Source organism: Etheostoma spectabile, chromosome 17 (assembly GCF_008692095.1).
Source record: "Etheostoma spectabile isolate EspeVRDwgs_2016 chromosome 17, UIUC_Espe_1.0, whole genome shotgun sequence".
Taxonomy (NCBI): Eukaryota; Metazoa; Chordata; class Actinopteri; order Perciformes; family Percidae; genus Etheostoma; species Etheostoma spectabile.
Window position 1 is genome coordinate 2,591,952 of NC_045749.1, and position 20,045 is coordinate 2,611,996.

Here is a 20,045-nt window from a genome sequence, read left to right on the forward strand (position 1 = left end):
GGTCTTGGGGGGGGGGGGTCATAGTGTAGTAGAGATCAGAAATGTATTTTGGACCCTAAACAGTTAAGGGATTTATAAACTAGCAAGAGTACTTTGACAATCAATTCTTTGAGACACAGGAAGCGCAGTGTAAAAGACTTCAGAACTGGAGAGGATGTGATCCAGTCTCTTGGGCTTAGTGAGGACTGAGTGATGTGATCCAGTCTCTGGTCTGTAGTGAGGACTCGAGCTGAGCAGCAGCGTTCTGAATCAGCTGCAGCTGCTGATTGATTTTTAGGGAGACCTGTAAAGACCCCGTTACAGTAGTCAAGTCTACTGAAGATGAAAGCATGGACCATTTTCCAAGTCCTGTTGACACATAAGTCCTTAACCCTTTGATATATTATTCTAGTGATCGTAGGCCTGACTTGTAATTGGCTTAATGTGGCTGTTAAAGTTCAGGTCTGAGTCCATGACTACACCCAGATTTCTGGCTTGTTGTTGTTTTTACATTGTTGTTTGAAGCTGAGCCAGCGGACTTTTAATCGTTCCTCTTTTTTCCAAAAAACAACTATCAGTTTTCTCTTCATTTAATTTCAGAAAGTTCTGGCACATCCAGCGTTAATTTGTTTGATGCAGTTAGTCAGTTTTTGTATTTGCGATAGTCCCCTGGCGATAAGGTTATGTAAATTTGTTGTGTCACGCATAAATATGGTAACTTATTGTTTTTCTCCATAATCTGTGCCAGTGGACAGATGTAGATGTTAAACAGAAGAGGCCCCAGAATGGAGCCTGCGGAACTCCGCACGTCATATTGTACGCTCAGATGTATAATTACCTATGGACCAAAGTAATCCCTCTTTTAGGTAGGATTCAAACCAGTTAGTACTAAAGCCAGAAAGGCCAACGCAGTTTTCCATGGTCTAGTAATATGTCATGGTCGACCGTGTCAAATGCAGCACTGAGATCAAGTAATACTAAGATTGAAATTTTGCCATCTATCTGTGTTAAGGTGGATGTCATTAAAGACTTTGACAAGAGCCGTTTCAGTGCTGTGGTGTGGTCGGAAACCCGACTGAAAGGTATCACAAACTGTTGCTTAGTGACAGAAATGGGTGGTTGTTGAAAGACTACTTTTTCAATGATTTTACTAAAAACGGAAGTTTGATATTGCTATAGTTGCTCATTAGTGACTTGTCTAGGTTGTTCTTTTTTAAAAGTGGCTGATACTGCAGTTTCAGGGCCTGTGGAAAGATACTGAAAGAAGAGATGTGTTCACAATCTGTAGAAGATCAGAAAGTCAAACAATTGGAAACATTTTTGAAAAGCCCGTTGGTAGAATATCAGGCAAAGGTCGAGGTTTTCAGATGTTGAATAATGTCCTCCAGGTTTGGTAGGTTGATTGTGTGAAATTCTGTCATATTGGAACTAGTTTTGCTTGAACACTGTGACAACACATCCTGAACTTGATATGGAGGCACTGACTGTTTGTGCTAATCTTCTGAATTTTGTCGTTGAAGAAGGAGGCCAAGTCATTGCAGGCCTTGGTAGATAAAAGTTCGATAGATGCTACTGGTACTGGAGGGTTTGTTAACCCTATCAACAGTAGCAAACAAAGCACGTGAATTATTATTGTTTCTAGAGATAATATCAGAGAATGCCTACTATACTATACTATGACTTTTTACAACATAATATACTATGACTTTTTTTCGACATACTATGGTATGACTTTTTGAATTTTTCCGAAATATTATACTATGCCTTTTTTTGACATACTACACTATGACTTTTTTATGAATTTTTCCGACATACTATGACTTTTTTTAGACATACTGTACATTGACTTTTTGCAACATATGATTCTTTGCCTCTTTTTCATGAATTTTTCCAACATACTATACTATGACTTTTTATTAATTTTTCCGACATGCTATACTATGACCTTTTCTGACATACTATACTATTACTTTTTTTATGAATTTTTCCAAAATATTATACAATGCCTTTTTTCACACACACTATACTATGACTTTTTACAACATAATATACTATGACTTTTTTTCGACATACTATACTATTACTTTTTTTATGAATTTTTACGAAATATTATACTATGCCTTTTTTAGACATACTGTACATTGACTTTTTGCAACATATGATTCTATGCCTCTTTTTCATGAATTTTTCCGACATGCTATACTGTTGACTTTTTTCGACGTACTATTCTGACTCTGTATCCTCTGGTTTATCAATGCTGAAATATTTGTTTCAGAGTTGTCCGGCCACAGTGGAACCTCCCAGTGGAGCCATCCAGCCCTGTCACATCAGAGAGGCTATTAGAAGATACAACTACAGACACACAGTACGTACACAATGTGTCAAAACTTTAAATGACTGATTAGGCTTTCAGTTTGGCAGAGGTAAACTACTACATTTCATATTTCATGGATTGATTTGGAGTATTTACAACTCTATCTCCATACAATACTCACATCATATGAAAGTCATTGGTTAAAATAATTCCTCCAGCACATGAGGCTGAAATAAGTGTGACCACACTGTAAGAGATGGGGAAAACTAGTCCTTTTTCTGCAAAATGCATTTAAAATTTCAGTCAACAAATAAGATGCTTTAGCAGTCTGAATGTAGTCGCCAAATTTAGTATTTTGTTGACCAGAAACTTCGTTGTATCCCCCTAGTCTTTTAAGTTTGTGGATAGAGGAAAGTTCATGCTAAATAAAACAATATACTTAAGACTTTGGAAGACTCAAACTGTATTTTACAATCCCCCCCACCCTCCTCAGAGTGCTTATTGGAGAAATGGGATGGCCTTCCTTGCCTGCTGAAGACGCAACACATTCCTATGTCCGTGAATGAATAATTTCCTTTGTGCTTCCATTGTTATAATAAAGACTTTTCAGTAAGCTGGTGTCTAACGGTTTTCTGTTAGTAGTACACTTTGGTGAAATGTAATAAAAAAAAAAATGGCTTCAGCGTTGTCATTGTTGAAAAGAAATTTTATTGGTCACTAAACAGAAACAAGAGACTACTGAGCATGCTCACAACTCAGCTTGGGACGACATAGCAACATAAGACTCTGAAATTATCTAATGTTGAAAAAAATGTCAGAATTACGACAACGCAGAAGGGGGAGGAGCTTGAAAACTTGATTGTGTTTATCGGCGTCTGTTTCTCCATGGTGAGATTTAAAGTGTGTGTGTGTGTGTGTAGCATGTGTCTAAATGATTAGCAGTTGTGTGGCTCAGTATTTCTGAGCACTGTTGAGCAGTGCCTCCCTCTCCATCAGCAGCTCCCCATATCTCTGCTGAAGTTCTCGTTCTCTCTCCATCTGCCTCTCCACGTCCTCCCGCAGAGCCTAAATCACACACAGAAAGATGATATCAAACAGTCAGGCTAAAAAATCATCTCACACCAACATCCAGAACTTAGATTTGTTTTCCCTTAGTTGCTGAGGCCAGATGCGTTGATTCAACAGACATCCATAGACTGAGAATGAGCTCAGACACATTGTCATCTACTGGTGGTTTTTATATTCGGGCAACTCAGCCTTCCACATATTTAATCCTCATAAGCTATAGATCTTTAACTGAATATTTATTTTATAGGGACAAAATGAACAATCTTATGAATAAATTGTTCAGTCTATAATAAGTCGGCATTGTGTGCACAGTGTACACATTTTTTAGTCCAAGGAAAAATCTTTAAAGTGTTTGTTTTGTCTGAAATTCAATTTAAAATTATGCAATTTTGAACATCTGAGAAGCTGGAATCAACAGTTTAATACTTTGTCGCTTGATAAATGACCTAAATGATTAATAAATAATCCAAATTGACCAATAAATTGATAGTTTCAACAGTAAAATATTGTGTATATGTGTCATAAATGTATTGCCTCTTTTCTTCTGGGAATGGCTGTATCCTCCTGTTTCTTCAGCTGATTGAAGGTCTGGAGTTCTGTGGCTGCCTGCTCCACCTGGTGGACACCATGAGTATAACATAACAAATGCATTATTACAATACTCCTTTATTCTAAATACCATGAATGACAGTGTTTAGGATTCTACTATAATCTACAGTCTGCAGGAGAACTGACTACTAAGTAAGTAGCTTATCAGTTCACTCTATTCAGGGTGAATATTTAACATTCACAGATGCGTTTTTGAGCCAATTGTTCACTAATAAGCCCTGTTAAAGGACAATGAAGACAAGGCGTTAAATTCTGGAGTGACAAAAATCTATTCTGATTAAATATGGCTATGCACTCAGTTATGCTAAGAATTTAAGGGGGATTCTGTCATGTTCAGTACCTGTTCCCAGAGTTCATTGTGCTGCTTCAGGAGCCCCAGGGCTCTGGACTGAAAGCCTCCCAGCAGGATTTTGAGTTTCTTCTCCAGCTTAGCTGCTCTCCGGGCCTCTGCGGTCATGTGGCCACGGTTCACCTGGAGACAGACACACGGACCACATCATTTAGATCAGAGTTTTAATGTAGCACTTCATAAAGAAAACATGACCAATTTCAGGGTCAAGTTCTATTAGCTTCCCATGCGTCTGTGTGCTTACTCACCTCTAGTTTTTTCTCCAGGCTCTCAATACGGTCTTTCTTTGATGCCAGGTTGGCTCTGGTGTACCTGTTCTGAGCAGGTAGATATAAAACCTGCAGAAAGAGAGAGGCAGACCAGATGATTCAACAGCTGCTGATTAGGACTGGGCAATACATTGATATTATACCAACATTGATTATAAGGCTGGATATCATCTTAGATTTTGGATAATAGGACACAAGTGTGGTCTTTTGCTGGTTTTAAAGGCTGCCTTACAGTAAAGTGATGTAATTTCCTGAACTGAACAGACTTATTTGCTATTTAATTGTTTGCCTTTACCCACTTAAGTCATTGTTTCCACATTATTGGTGATTTAATATTTATCAAAACTGTCATTGTATTAATATTTTGTGAATGAGCCAATAGTCAACCCTACAAAATCGCCACAATATCAACATTGATGTATTTGGTCATTAATATCCTGATATTTGATTTTCCCCAGTTCTGCTGCTGACCAAACGTTGATTTAATGTGAGGATGAAGGAAGCTAAAGACAGTCTTCTTGAGGGCTAGATGACTTACCTGTCCGTAGCATTCCTCCCACACCTGGCTGTAGGCCTCCATGCTGAGATCCCCATGACCCATTCCTGCCTTCACCACCTCCATTTCTGCTGCCAGTACTGCCTTTGCCTGTTAATTAACATACCACATGGGTGCAAAACATCATTTATAACCACTTATAAACAGGTTATATTGCAACTAGACATCCATCATTGTCAATGTCTCGCTTGCATTCCACGTTTTTATGACCAAACAAGCAGTCGATTAATTTGTTTGAAAAACCCTTGAAGTGAAAACAACCGTGTCGGTGAAGTGTGCGTTACCTGCTCCATCTCCTCCGTGCTGATTGGCTTGTAGGAATGTGATTCCAGGTATGTGATATGCGAAGCGTTGTTAGATGTAGAGGTGGGGCCTCTGGTTTTGCCGCGCTGCAGTTGACTGGCTGCGTTGGCTGCTGGGTGGTGCAGGCAGTCGAAATGCAGCATGGTAATCATTTCCTGTTTGATCAGCTCCTCGGCCAGCTGGAAGTCCAAGAGAGGCTCCATGGAGGTGGGACGGAGGACGGATTCGTTTACCTGCAGAGACAGACGGTATTACCAGCTGAAAACATCCTGCTAATACAAAAAAATGTATTATATATGATGATGACTTACACTTCATGATGACAAATTACAGATTTTGAAAGCTTTTTAATGCCAGCTGAAGTTAAGAGTAAGATTGGTTTAACAGCTGACACAAACTTACTTGAGGTGTTAGGAAAACACCACACAATCTCTTTAATCATCATCTGATTAATGTCTTTGCATTTTGGAACTCGAGTTTACACAAAAAAATAAAATACTAAATTATATTTTTTTGTCAATGGGTCAGTGGTGTTAACATTGTCAACTTGATCAAACCTTCAGAGAGTGAGTGTGTTTGTTACCTCAGTGGGCCTGGGGAGATTCCTCTGAACAGCAGTGTGTCGCAGCTTCAGCTCCTTCTCTCTCTCTGCATCCCGTATAGCCTGACACACACACACACGCACACACACACACACACACACACGTACACACACACACGTAGTGAACCTTTGTTCGACTAGCTTCATTTGAATTACAAGTACACACATATGGGTTTATGTCATTAAGATGAGGTTAGGCACTCGCATAGAACCTGACTAAAACTCCAGTGTTGTGTGTGCATACCTGCTTGCGTGCCTCTACTTCTGCCGAGTCCTCTATGAAACCAGACTCTGCCTCTGTTTCTTCAAGGTCCTTCTCTGCGTTTTCCGGAAGAACAATCTCAAAGTCGTTTTTGGGAACAGGAAGTGACATCAGGCCCTGCTTCAGCTGCTGCAGGCTTTCCCTTTGCTGTGAGAGAGGAGAGTGAAAGCACTTTGTCAATTTTCTTATTTTACCCACAAATTGTACAACCAGAATGTGACAGTGATGTCTTTCACAATATTTTATGTTTATGTTGGGAAAAAATTATTTGACAAAGAAGCAGCGGATTTAGTTTTGAACATTTACAACATACTGCATGACATCAGCAAAAATACAGTAGGTTACAGTTAAAAGTCCAAAGTCCACATATTCAGAAGTAAGTGAGAGCTGGGAATTTACAGTTTTACATGTGTCCAAGGAGCATGTCATTACCAGGTGTTTGGAGTATGCGGGGTCAGCCAGTTGCTCCTCACTGTTAATGTTCAGTTTGTCTCTCAGCGGTGTGCGCAGAGGGGTCAAACCCGGGGTCACGGCACCGCGCGGGGTCAGCGCTCCTACAGCTTGAGGGGTCATGCCGTCCTGCTCCTGACTCTGTCCTGGAGTTCTGTTAGAGATGCCATCCCATTGTGAATGTCAACATTTACACTTCCATCTGATTTGTCCTTTAAATGCAGCGTTGTAGCAGTACAGAGCTGAGAGCGTTGTTACCTGAATGGTGTACTGAGGACTGTGTTGGGTGTCTGTATCTGCTGTCGCTGAGGGGTCACTCCACTGAAGTCGCTCTCGTGCAGCGGAGTGTTGAGGCCTCCCTTTAGAGGGGTGTCAATGTTGGTCAGAGCCATCAGGTTCTGGGCTTCCTGAAAAGACAGACAGACACAGATCAAAAACCTTGAAGAAAGTTTATTTATAGTCAAAGATGTGTGTTAGACTGTGTAAGATGGAGAGTATCAAGTTGGAGTGCGGATCGTCCGCATTCTGTCCGAGTCCAGAGATACCTTTGTTTTACAGGATAGCGTACTTTTATACTGATTCTGCCTATATGAGCTGTATATCCATTTGTAGCTCACATTGTAACTGCTAGATTGGATCTGTCTGTTACCTGCAGTATCCTGTCCTGGGCAGCGGGGGTGCGTGGGGTACGAAGCCCCGTGGACATGGCGTTGGTGACGCTGTACTCTGATAGGAGGGCAGAGGAGGCCGAGTTACCGCTTTCGCTCTCCTCGGCAGCTTGACGGGCGACCTCACTGGCGACACCCAATTTGACGACTTCCTCCAGCTCAGCATCACTGATCTATAAAGAAGATTAAATAAAATTAAATATGAATAAACATGATGGGTTTTTGAACCACCGACGCTGGCGAGAGATTGATTTACAAGACATCAAAGTAGTACAGTTACCTGTGGTGTAGGTAAAACCAGTTTAGAGCGTTTCTTGGTGAACTCGGCCACTCCACTGGTCTGCAGGATGGCAGATGGGAGATCACTCTCTTTCTTCTTCTTAATCTTCTGTTTATCTTTCTTCCTGTCCCTCTCCTCTTGCTCACTATCCACAAACAGATTTATAAATGAAAACCATGATTTAATTGGGTGTGTCCCCTTATGATGTACAATGTACATTAATCATGTTTCTTTAAGTGGTTCTGTTTAGCCTTTAGCACTGTATTTATGAAATTGAACAGTACTAACTGTTTTTTAAAAGGTTAAAGTTTCTATTTACTGTACTTTTGTATTTGTGTAAGCCTTGTGTTTGTTGCTGTGTTATCCAAACTGTGTGTATAATATATGGTGTTACTGACTTGCGTAGTTCTCCGTCCAAGTGCTGTTGTCTGAGTCGTTTGAAGTTTGGCTCCAGAGGGTTGTACTGCTCCATGCTGGTGTCATAGAAACCCTTAAAGTGAACACAATTAACAAATCACAAACTTAATCTGAGCCCAAATGTTGGAGTTGAGAGTTTGCCTTAAAATGGACAGAAACAATCAACAATGATTACCGATGCCGGTTTCTTTTCAAATGGGATTTCAGCGTTGTAGTCTACTCCTCTCTTCTTCTTCCTCTTCTTCTGAACATCGATTCCTGCCGCTCTTAGCTCTCTGCGCTTTTGCAGAGCAGCCAACCGCCTGCAGCAGAACGTAAAGGACACATTAAATGATGTAGATATGTACAACTAGGAACATCAGGCATTAAAAATTGATAATTGAATTCAAGTTCAAAATGCTGAAAAAAGAAATGATAACCTAACCTGGCTTCCTCCAGCTGTTTCTCTCTGGCCTTCCTCTTGGCTTTCTTGCCCTGGGTGTTGGCCAGTCGAGCCCTGGCCTCTGACAGCATCTCCAGCTCATCTGCAGACAGTGACACAGAAAGACACTCACAATTAATTTAATTTGTTAGGAAATACAGTATATAAGCCTGGTGTTATGTTCAAAATGCTGTCTCCTACAGACACAAACTCAAAAGGTTGGACTGTATTTATTTGGAATGATACAACCTTCCAGAGGGAAACCGCAGCAAGAACAGCTACTAAATTTCTCTTAAGAGAAATTACTATAACATTCACTACAATAAATGTAAAAGACGAGAAAAGACAGCGCACATAAGTAAAAATGCTGTCCCTTGAAACGAATAAAGTTTCTGGAAAAAGTCAGTCCCTCCATAGTTGTCTGGAGTGTGTTGACATACCTTCGTCCATGTCCACAGGGTCGGGTCTGGCAGGTTTAGTTTCAGGATTAGGGTCGATTTCTCCTGGTTTTAACTTCCTGGGGTCATCTCCCACTTCTTCCTCATTGTCTCTTTGTGCTGCTTTGTCTCTGAACAAATAAACAAACAAACAAACACACACACAATTAATCAACAACATGTGCAATAATCTTAATGCACTCAATTAAAATGCTCCAGACATTGTGTTGCAAGTATCCTTTAATCAAGGGTCTGGAAGAGTCTTATATTAGTACAATATAATTATAAATGTGAAGCATATGTAGAGTATAAAAGTGTTTAAAATCATACAGCAGGTATTCATAGTGTTCCAGGCACTGGGCAGCAGTGCGTCCTATGATAGGAGCAATGGTCCTCCACTGAGTGGGCATCAGCTTGGCCAAATGAAGCAACTTCTCCTCCTCTTCTCTGGACCATTCTGTTTTCTTGATGCTGGGGTCCAACCACTCGTACCTGCAGACAGACACAAAACCCAAGGTATAGAACAGTTATTTAAACAGGAAATCTAATTGGGAGGAAATCTCTCTTTTGGAGGGGAGACTTCAGAACAGCAGAGAACAAAAGTACAAAGATAGGATGTGCAACAAAACAGTCATTTACAACAACAATTACATCAGAAAGATTCACAAAGTTACCGGTTTAAATTCATCCAACGGGAGTTTTCCAATCCTTCGTAGTTAATTCCATTAATATAGTGTGATACAGATATTATTTACTTGCCATCATCTTGAAAACACAATAAAGGTGTTCCTATCACATGTCTTTGTATCAAGACTCACCATCTTGCTTTACACTGTTTGGCAGACTTGCGGTGCAGCAGGGAGGCAATACGAGACCACTGGTTCTTCCCATATTTCATCACCGCTGCCTTGAGGATCTCATCCTGGGAAAATGGGCAGAAAAGTGAGATTTAACATTTATAAAACACTAATGATCAACAACAGATACCATCCAGTATCAGCACAATACAAGAGCCAGACTGATAAACACTCTCACCCTGGACTAATACATCTTGCACAATCATATTTACACTACTAGTATTTTATTATTATTATTATTACAGTACACATTTGTCAATCCACTCAATGTATGCTACTTGCCTTGTATTTTGTTCTCTACCTGTTTTTGTATTCAGGCTGGGCGGTATATCGACTTTTTAAATTATACTGCTATATTTTCAAACCAGACATGAGTTGAGACAATTGCGTTTATATTGATATAGTTTGATGTTGCATTACATGACCCATGTCTTACTTAAAGTGCAACTCACAACAGGGTCCAACAATAAGGATAACCCAGAGCCAGTTAATACAATAAGGCCGGTTGCCCGTTCAGGCCAGAGCTTGAAAAAGTGAGCGAGCTAGCGGTGGGTGTCTGCTCTACTCTCCCAGACTTCCCTCTGCTCTCAGTACAAAGAGAGACAGGCAAGATTGTTTACTTCATACATGAAATTACACTCAATCCTAAAACAACATTTGATAATATAATTCATTGTGTTTTGACTGGATTAAGAAAGTCAACTTGTGTCATGACAGTAACGCAGCTCCTTTGGGGAATAGCTCAGTGTGTAGCGAGAGAGAGAGAGAGCCAGTGAGAGTTGGTGGATGTGCTCAGAGCAGACAGCTGTTGACTATTTCAATGTTAAGCAGGAGTGGACAACCTTTTATTGTACTTAAGTCAGATATTGTACGAGAAAACAACTGAATGAGCATTCACGGAGACAGGTCTGTTTTTTTTTAACACAGGCCATTTATTTTAGATCATTTTTTATTTAGAAATATTACAACTGTATATGTTCAAACAGGGAAGTAAACTATACATTTTTATTTTACTTGATTAAAGTCTGTTTTAAGTGCTTGTGACATTTCACGTGGATTTGATTTAAAACTGAACATTTAGCCCACTTTGTAGTAAATATTGATGTGATATATATTGCCATTCAGCCTAAAAAACGGCATATGATTGGAGGTACATATCGCCCGTCCCTATTTGGTATTTTGTTGTTTGCACCGTGTGCTCATACATTCGTTCGTTTGTTGCAACAACACCAGGTTAACACAATGACAATAAAGTCTCTCTTGTCTTATTTTTGAGCCTCTTGCAACTATCTGATCCATTGCTGCCCTATAACTTTACAGTATACTTTGCATTTAACTTGACACTATGTGCCCACATTATCAAGCTATTGTTGATAAGTGTTGTATAGTTCTTTTGCTCGTGATTGGATAGATTGCATATTGTTGAATGGTCTGATTTGCTCTTTTGATTTTTATCCATTTTTACATTAAGATGTTGTTACAGTGACCCGCTGAGATTAGTAAACTACGCATTCACCTATCTATATCCATCTATCCATCATCACCCTATCCATCTAACGCAATCCATTATCTATTTTAATATTCCTCCATCCATCCATGTCTATCTCTATGACACAATACTCTACTAGCCCTACTGCTATTCTCACTTCAGGTTAGCTTACTTGCTCACATTTGCAAACTCTTGCAGACTGCAGTCATGCTTGCTAATGCCTTAGCCATGTTTTCTGACTAAATACGTTACAATTTACAAAATATCACACAAGCAGTGACGTTAGTAAACGTTTTCGACATAGTTGGCAGCAACACAAATAAACTAAACTTGCTACACGGGATGAATCCCGTTAAACGAGCAGCTAGCTTCGTGCTAACTGCGACTCGCGTTTCTATTAGTTGTTAGCATTATGCTAACGTAGCTAGCCATGTAAACACGTACCTCCGTGTTGCGCCACACGCCTCCTTTAATCATAATTCGCGGCATCTTGGCGGCTCGTTGCTCTCTCCTTCTTCAGTAAAACTGTTTCTCAAGCAGTTGTGGAAAAAAGTTCACAATTTACACTCAAAGTAAATACAATGCGAGGGGGCAACGAACGTGCACCACACACCGCACCGGAAACTTGTATGTGGACGTCCACCGAAGGGTATTGTGGGTATTATTCTACAGGTGTTGCGTCGAAATCGTCCCCCCCATCGATTAGTGTTTCTTCTTTACCACATCCTGAGCCTAAAGTCGTATTCTACCATGCTTAAACCATTGACTATACATATCAACAGCTTGTGGCTTAAACTAAACTTTGCTTTTAACCTAACTGTTAACCCCAGGCCCAACAGTAACGTTTCTGGGGACACTATTCGAACAGGTAACTTATTTTGCCGTTACACCACAGACGAGTCTTTGCTTGCATTAGTTAAAAATCTGTGCTTCGTTTTCAAGCTTTTTAAAATGCAAATATAGAGAGTGCTACACCTGCAAATGTACCACCCAGAAAGTGAATTAAACAAACTTGGTGTTGACAAATAGTAAGTCTAAGTTGCATAATGATTATATAATTATAAGAAGTCGAACAGCATGAATAGCCCATAGTTTAATCATATGTTAGCACACAAGTAATAATATACAGGACTTAGCCGTACTATGGCCATTTATCGTTTAGTTTATGTGACTATCATAATGTAATATTCAATAGCACTCATTAGGACACATTTTTATTATTTATTATTATTCAGCATAATTTATTAAATGTAATAGCACCCCCATGTGGTTGGGGGATACTGGCACTTGTATATGATATATTTGCTCGGACCCACGTAGGATGCAAAAAAAGCCAGGTCCAGAATATTTAGACCAAAGATGGGCATCATGTGCCTTGGACTGCTGAGTCTGCAGGATTTAATTTAAACAAAAGACTCTGCCTGCTGTCACCACATGCAGGCACTCCATAACTAAACGATCACATTATTTGGTTACCAAAGCTACAAGAGTAACCCTAAACCCCCGATCTATACAGGCTAACCCTAAACCTCATTTAAATGGTATCAAAAAGTGAATTGAACAATTGATTTTAGTGGTTAAAAATATCTAAATGTTGTTAATTTTGTCCCAAAGACAATAATTGATTTAGTCTAGACGGATATAGTTTTGGAACAGTCATTGCTGCAGAATGACATCATAGCCTGCTAGTTGTCACCTTAAACAAAGAGCGCTCTGTGCCACAGTCATGCTGTGACCTTGGCTTCACAACTAGTCACTGCTTTATACCCGCAAGCAGGGTCTAACCACATACTTATATTCATACTAAACGCCTGAAAATACACCAAAAAGTACTCCGATATGTATAGCGATGATGTTTTTATTTCAACTCGGTATCAGAGGTACATGTTTACTGATTTCACACAAATGATACCAGGCTACATGTATGTTCTTCACACGGTAGCACGACACAGAGAACACTTACATCAACATGACAAAAAGACATGCACAAACGAGGCAGTGACGGCGTGGTAAGCCCCGTCGGCTAACTGCACCGACTGACCGTTGGCCAGAACACAAGGAAGAAACCAATCACAATGGGTGACATCACAGACTTTGACAATGTGTAGGGGTGAGGAGAGGATAAGGGAAGATGGAGGAGGAGGAGGGTGAGGAGGGGGAGGAGGAGGGTGGAGGAGGGGGAGGACAGGGGGAACAGATAAGGGACCGGGTAAGAAGAAGGGCTAATGCCTAAATAGTAAGACAAATCGTACACTGGTACCATAACAACAAATAATATTTTCAGTATTGACAATAAATATCAATTATCTCATAAATAGCATTATTATCCCTTTGTAATAACATACTTAATCCTTAAATCTATATGGCCTGCACACTTCCCCATCAAATAGTGTATAATGTACCTTACTGCAGTTGACACGCACAAACACAACACACACACACACACACACACACACACACACCACACACACACACACCACACACCACACCACACACACACTCAGTCTCTCTTTCACGCACACACCTTTTATTTCTTTCTCTTTAAGTACAATTCTGTCTGTTACGGGAGCAATACTGTAGGACGAGGGACACAGGGTCATCTAAAGGGGGTTTTAAGGTAATGCTTAGTTATTTTGGGGTCACATGCAGACTGATATATACAACTGTAAACTCCCTCAGTCCCACCCTCCCTCCCTTTTACCCCCCTTCATATGTCCGTCTCTCCGCCTCTCTTCTTGTAGACCTTCCTTCCACCAAAACACATCTTTACACTGCCCGTCATTCTCCCTTTCTTTCGTTTAGTTACTAAATTTCTCTATCCTGATAATTCTTCTCGTTTAACCCCCCCTCTTTTCCCTTGTCTCCCCCTGACTCCCCTATCTGTAAACTTGTCTATTTCAGGTCCCCAGCGTCTCCCTGGATGGTCTTTTTGATGCGGAGCAGCATCGTGGTCAACCACTGGTCCAGACGAGACACCGAGTCAAACTCCTTCACAGCCTCCGTGAACGCCTCGCTGTTCTGCTCCTCGTGGGCATCTAGGAGTTTCTGTGGCAACACAACATGAGACTTTCTAACACCAAAGGATTGTGGGTGATAGTGTGTGAACAGAAAAAAACGCAAACACTGAGTTTTAAACCCTCATAACATCGCCATATTTCTGCTGATCACTTAGGCTACCTCCAATTTGGAATATGGACGTTCTGAAATGTTTAATCAAATGTCTATTAACTTACTTTTTGTCAGGCCAGTTGTCTATATTATTGTTAATATAACTAATAATTAAAACTTTAAAGAGCATGGGCTGATGATAGCAGTTGCACATATGACCTTAAATACAATATGTATGGACACTCGACGATCATAAGGAAAAAAATATTCTTTTTAATGGCATAGTAAAAACTCGTAATGAGTATTTGACTAATCAAAATCACATTTTAATATTAATATTATGTACTCGGCATGTTTACTTTCATAAAATAACAGAAATGGAGAGAAAGAGATGAAGAAAAGAAGAGAAATATACCTTTAAGAGTTTGAGCTCTCTAGAGTCTGAGAAGGCAGGAAACATCTCCTCATACTTTTCTATGGCCAACTGCAACACACACAAAGAAATAATTGTGTGTGTGTGTGTGTGTGTGTGTGTGTGTGTGGGTGCGTGTGTGTGTGTGTGTGTGTGTGCGTGTGTGTGTGTGTTTGTGTGTGGTGTGTGTGTGTGTGTGTGTGTGTGTGTGTGTGTGGTGTGTGTGTGCATGTACAGGTGTGTGTTACCTTGGCGTTCAGTTCATCCACTATGAAGTGACAGAGTGAAGCCTTGAAGAAATACTCCTTAGCGTTGTACTTCAACAGAGGATTGTCCATGGTGTCATAGCAACCTGAAAAACACACACACAAACACACACACCACACACACACACACAAACACACACACCCACACACACCACACACCACACACACAACACCACACACAACACACACACACACGCATGCGCATCACACACACACACACACCACACACATAAATTATTGACTTTTAAGGCAGAATGTGATCAGATGGAACGGACTTTAACATTTGTTTTTACTGCATGTACATTCTTCTATGGTTGTTTTCATTTATTTTTTTTTACCCATGAATGCTGCTACCGTTTGAAAGCTAACGTTTATTTCATATTATGGAAGTTTTAACTACCCCACTACACCTCAATGCAATCAAATAAACAACATAAAAAACTACAGTACCTGAAAACAAAAAAGTAAGTATTAAAAAACAGAACATTTTATTATTTACCAATGTAAAAAGTCATTTTCAATTCTTCAGAGCTAATAACACTTTTTCCTGGTCCTTGCATTTGGCTTGTTTTGTGTTTTCTTGATTCACTAATTATTATTTTAAATCGTTGTTTATTTTTTTTGGACCCTAGATCGACCACTTTTTGCAAGCTAATGAGTATCCAAATAAAGAATTTGCATCAACCTATACATGTGTGCTGATGATTTTTTATAAAGACTTAAACAAAAAAAAAAAGGTTTTATAAAAACTGTGTGTAATTAGCAGTTACCTGTTCATAGATTTCAATGGCCTTCGGATACAGCTCCAGCTGAGCGCTGTAGTGTCCCACCTTCAGAAGACATTTGTTGGCTGAGCTGAAACACACACACACACACACACACACACACACACACACACACACACACACACACACACACACACGCACAAACAAAGCAACCCAGAGTTAACGGCTTATATGTGTATTGCCATTGTTTCCACCATTATGCTCACAGCCTGGAAGTATAAGGAGTGATATTTTCCAGGCTGAGTTTTTGTAAAGAAGTCTCATCTAGATGATGGATGATGTGTTTGCCTTTTGTAAAGGCCATCAGGCTTCGCTGTAATAACTCTGCTGGAGTGGGAGTCAGCATCGTTCACGGACCACCTCATCATCTTGTAACAGCTCCTTTTACTGTGACTCACTGCCGCACTGTAAACAACATTTAGTGCAGACTATTCTACACGTATGAACCAAAGTAAGCTTCATAGTGAAAGTATGGTTACACTTTGAGCTATCTATATAAGAGTGACATGACACTGTCATGAGCGTGTCATAAACATTATAAACAAGTCATAAACGTTTATGACATAATGCAAACATATTATATAAGGCTGTCATTCGGTTTTCTTATGACAAGGTATAGTTAGGGTTGGGTCAGATGGGCGCTGCGAGGGGCACAAGGGGACTGGCAGGGTTAGGTTAAATCAGTCAATACTGAAAGTACTGGATAGCAATAATCCAAAAAACTGCTAGCAAACATGTTTATTTTAGAAACTTCGAAGAATTTGGTTATGAAAGAGTTCTTTTGAGGAATATGCTGTAAATGAGTTTTTTGCATGAGCCTATATTGTATATACCCATGTGATCATAGACTGACATGCATAGGGCTAAAACTAATGATTATATTTATCAATCCATTTTGCACATTTCATTGTCAACTCCTTTTAATTTATATATTTGTTTTTTGGGGGGAGGGGGCATTTTTCGAGTAGGCTACCTCCAATTTGGAATATGGACGTTTTTTGAATGTTTAATCAAATGTTTATTAACTAACTTTTTGTCAGACCATTTGTCGTTGACCATTTATTGTTAATATAACACATAATATATATCTTCCATGGGCTGATGATACCAGCAGCCCATGGAAATTCCTTGGCAATGAACCTGATTCTGCCAATTATTTTCCCAATTATACAACTTTTTGGGAAAATAGAACTAGAAGATGAACTACACAATTTCCAAGAGTCCAAAAGAACATCTCAAAAATAGTTTTTTTGTGTTGAATGTTCTGCCAACAAATGGACTCAAAAACAATAAGTATATAATCAAAATAGATGCAGTTCACAGTTGACATTAATTAATCCACTAAACGTTCCCGCTCCATTCATGTGTGTGTTAGTTTCAGCTCATATACCTGTTAGATTCTTCCCCCTTGTAGTAGTCTGCTGCCTGCTCATAGTGGGCAATGGCCTGAAAACAAAAAAAACATGCACTTTAGCACAAAATATCATAATGTATAATCATAAAAAATATAAAGACAAACGTAAAAGAAACTGACAATCATTATTCCCCGTCACATACCTTCTCAATATCAACCAGCTCGGCCTCATAAACCTCCGCTATAGTGATGTGATGTTTGGCTGCGATGGTAAAACGACCCTGTAACCAACACACACACATACGAGGTATCACTCAAAGATGAGACAGCTTGTCACAGGAGGCTGTTCAATGGTTGAGGCACAGCTTACCATGTCAGTGTAGATGTCAATGGCCTGATTTAGACAGTTGATGGCCTCTGGAAGGAGACAGATTAGAGCGAAAGAAGATATGTTATAAATACAACTAAAAGGTGTCTGCTGAAGCCTTGTGAGCCCGCTAAGTCAAATTAAAACTCCTTCAGTTTCCGCCCCCTGTGACTACTAACCTGCTAACCCGTAGTATTTTATTAAGCTTATAACAAGAGGGCTGTTGTAGCATAACCCAGATATCAATTTTCCTAGAGCAACCCAGGGACCCAGTTTAATCCTCCAACAAGGCCCCCTCAGGGTCCTGACTCCGACTGTGATTCAGAGGTCTTCCCCTTCCATCGTAGCAAGTAGTAATAATACCTCAGTGTAAAAATACTCTGCTACAAGTAAATGTCCTCGTTCAAAGTGTTTTTAAGTTAAAGTACAAAAGTATTAGCATCAAAATATAAAATGAGAACATGAGAAGTTTGTTTTCTACTAAAACATGTTTATGTGCTTTAATTTTCAAAAAAACCTTTATTTTTCTCATATTGCTCACAGCTACTGAACCTGTATTCTCCCTCTGTCTGAGACGCTGTGTTGAAGCGCCTGTCTTTTTAAGCCCCCCCTCCTGACAAACCCAATCTGCTCTGATTGGTCAACATTTTGGGGTCTTTGCATCTGTGTTCCACCTATGGATGTAAATTAGAAACTGCATACCCAACATGGCTTCTCTTTTATTCATTGAAATTGCTCGCCCAACGACATATGCATCAAATCCCTCTGGGTTTCTCTCTTTTACAAAGGAGAAGGTGGAAAATCATTTTTGGGCTGCAGGGGGAATTTACGTTACGTGGCAACTGGAAAAATCACATTAGAAGTGATGCAAAAGTACCTCCACAGTGTACTTTAGTACAGCATTTTAAAGCACTCTGCTTTAAAACAGATGGAGTGGCAAAAATGTGGCTAGAAAAGTAGATGTAGATTAACACAACATCTGAGAGAAGAATCCTGTTTGTTACTACATCTGAGATGACTGCAAACAAAGAGTTAAACCTGGCGTTAGATAAAATGGAACAAAATGCTCATTAAAACTAAATCAACAGGACTATGATCAACATCCTTTATATGTTCACTCCACACTTTTTAGCCACAATACTTCCAGACCATAGAGTTCATACCTCTCATATTCCTAAAAGATTATATAAAAAAAAAGACATAGACTTTAGACTTAGATTAGACTTTAAAGGTCCTGGGTATCCTGCTCTGCCTTTAAGAAAATGAAAGCTTAGATGGGCCAACTGGAATCTTGTCCCTTATGAGGTTATAAGGAGCAAGGTTACCTCCCCTTTCTCTTCTTTGCCCGCCCAGAAAATTTGGCTGACTCATGAGAGAGAGACATCACGGCTTTGAAACGAGCAAAGTGGCAGTTGGTCAAGGTCATACCCCCCCCACCACCCTCTCCTCAAAAGCTACAGACTCAAAAATGGCACATACCAAAGAAAGCCCATTGTGTACAACGCTAGTGGCTGAATTTCGGGAAAGAGACTTCCGATATGGTATTAGGGGACCACAAAGGTCCATATAAAAGCATCCAAAGAGCACCATGTCATGGGACCTTTAAGCAACGCAAAGTTGGGAACAGGCCTCAAGGACACTGACACTTTCAAAGACCAACACAACACACATACAGACGTTTTCTTGTTTAGAGGAAAGGCAGCACAATGAATGACAGGTAGACCACAATTAGAGATGTGTTGAACACCAAATCCAGCAGGAAGAAATACATTCTTGCATGTATAAATCAGATATGGGCATCCATCGATAAACACTTTGCCTTGTTCATCTATGGCATCATTTGCGAAAAAATGATAATCTGAAGAAAAATGCAAATTTTGGGTGAAATGGTGGATGGAGAATTTGTATTATGAAAATGCTCCTACAGGAACCAATGGTCTGGATCGGAAGGCAGACTAATAAAACGGAAACCTAATATTTTTTCTCCAAGATGATATGAATCTGCCAGGAACTCACAAAGTCCAACTAGGTCTGATAATTTGTTTTTCAGAATAATAAACTCAATTATCCACTCATTAATATGCTTTAACACAAAAACCTGCTGTTTCATGTTTTACATCAAGTAGCAGTGGTGCTATTTGGAAAGGAATACTGTGTGTGTGTCTGTCTGTCGGTGTGTGTGTGTGTGTGTGTGTGTATGCGTGTGTGTGGTGTGTATGTGTGTGTGTGTGTGTGTGTGAGTGTGTGTGTGTGTGAAAGACAGCAGTGCTCACCCTGTGGGTCTGCCTTCTTGTAGGCGTTGCCGGCGTCGACAAAGCTGGTGGCGGAGTCCAGTTTGTTCTGCAGCTGCATGTGGAGCCGAGCGGCCTGACAGAAAGCATTCCCCGCAGCTAGACGCAGACACACACACACACACACACACAC

General features: G+C 40.0%; 3 protein-coding genes across 4 annotated transcripts in view; 1 reads left to right on the plus strand and 2 right to left on the minus strand.

Annotated features, from left to right (window-relative positions):
* The window catches only part of supt3h (SPT3 homolog, SAGA and STAGA complex component), a 46,894-nt gene extending 43,988 nt beyond the window's left edge, over positions 1-2,906 (plus strand). Inside the window, exons 11-12 of the mRNA XM_032540835.1 lie at positions 2,255-2,344; positions 2,787-2,906. Of these exons, the coding sequence (XP_032396726.1) occupies positions 2,255-2,344; positions 2,787-2,828 (132 nt within the window). The 3' untranslated portion in view covers positions 2,829-2,906. The remainder of the gene's footprint in view (positions 1-2,254; positions 2,345-2,786) is intronic.
* Positions 2,907-2,978: 72 nt separating this feature from the next.
* The window catches only part of cdc5l (CDC5 cell division cycle 5-like (S. pombe)), a 19,762-nt gene continuing 2,695 nt past the window's right edge, over positions 2,979-20,045 (minus strand). The window contains exons 2-20 of one of the 2 annotated variants that reach the window (XM_032540824.1): positions 11,774-11,860; positions 9,802-9,905; positions 9,314-9,475; positions 8,987-9,114; positions 8,550-8,649; positions 8,301-8,427; positions 8,107-8,198; positions 7,709-7,853; positions 7,410-7,601; positions 7,019-7,167; positions 6,743-6,914; positions 6,293-6,457; positions 6,031-6,111; positions 5,429-5,680; positions 5,127-5,234; positions 4,568-4,657; positions 4,311-4,442; positions 3,896-3,976; positions 2,979-3,358 (exon numbers count right to left, since the gene is read on the minus strand). In XM_032540824.1, coding sequence (XP_032396715.1) covers positions 3,245-3,358; positions 3,896-3,976; positions 4,311-4,442; positions 4,568-4,657; positions 5,127-5,234; positions 5,429-5,680; positions 6,031-6,111; positions 6,293-6,457; positions 6,743-6,914; positions 7,019-7,167; positions 7,410-7,601; positions 7,709-7,853; positions 8,107-8,198; positions 8,301-8,427; positions 8,550-8,649; positions 8,987-9,114; positions 9,314-9,475; positions 9,802-9,905; positions 11,774-11,818 — 2,439 coding nt within the window. In that variant the 5' untranslated portion in view covers positions 11,819-11,860 and the 3' untranslated portion in view covers positions 2,979-3,244. Of the gene's footprint in view, positions 3,359-3,895; positions 3,977-4,310; positions 4,443-4,567; positions 4,658-5,126; positions 5,235-5,428; positions 5,681-6,030; positions 6,112-6,292; positions 6,458-6,742; positions 6,915-7,018; positions 7,168-7,409; positions 7,602-7,708; positions 7,854-8,106; positions 8,199-8,300; positions 8,428-8,549; positions 8,650-8,986; positions 9,115-9,313; positions 9,476-9,801; positions 9,906-11,773; positions 11,982-20,045 lie in introns of those variants that run through there. The other variant, XM_032540823.1, reaches the window with a different exon arrangement.
* Positions 13,172-20,045, minus strand: part of napba (N-ethylmaleimide-sensitive factor attachment protein, beta a) — a 10,341-nt gene continuing 3,467 nt past the window's right edge. Inside the window, exons 3-10 of the mRNA XM_032540853.1 lie at positions 19,895-20,011; positions 17,625-17,671; positions 17,458-17,535; positions 17,291-17,346; positions 15,884-15,970; positions 15,098-15,203; positions 14,853-14,921; positions 13,172-14,374 (exon numbers count right to left, since the gene is read on the minus strand). Of these exons, the coding sequence (XP_032396744.1) occupies positions 14,222-14,374; positions 14,853-14,921; positions 15,098-15,203; positions 15,884-15,970; positions 17,291-17,346; positions 17,458-17,535; positions 17,625-17,671; positions 19,895-20,011 (713 nt within the window). The 3' untranslated portion in view covers positions 13,172-14,221. The remainder of the gene's footprint in view (positions 14,375-14,852; positions 14,922-15,097; positions 15,204-15,883; positions 15,971-17,290; positions 17,347-17,457; positions 17,536-17,624; positions 17,672-19,894; positions 20,012-20,045) is intronic.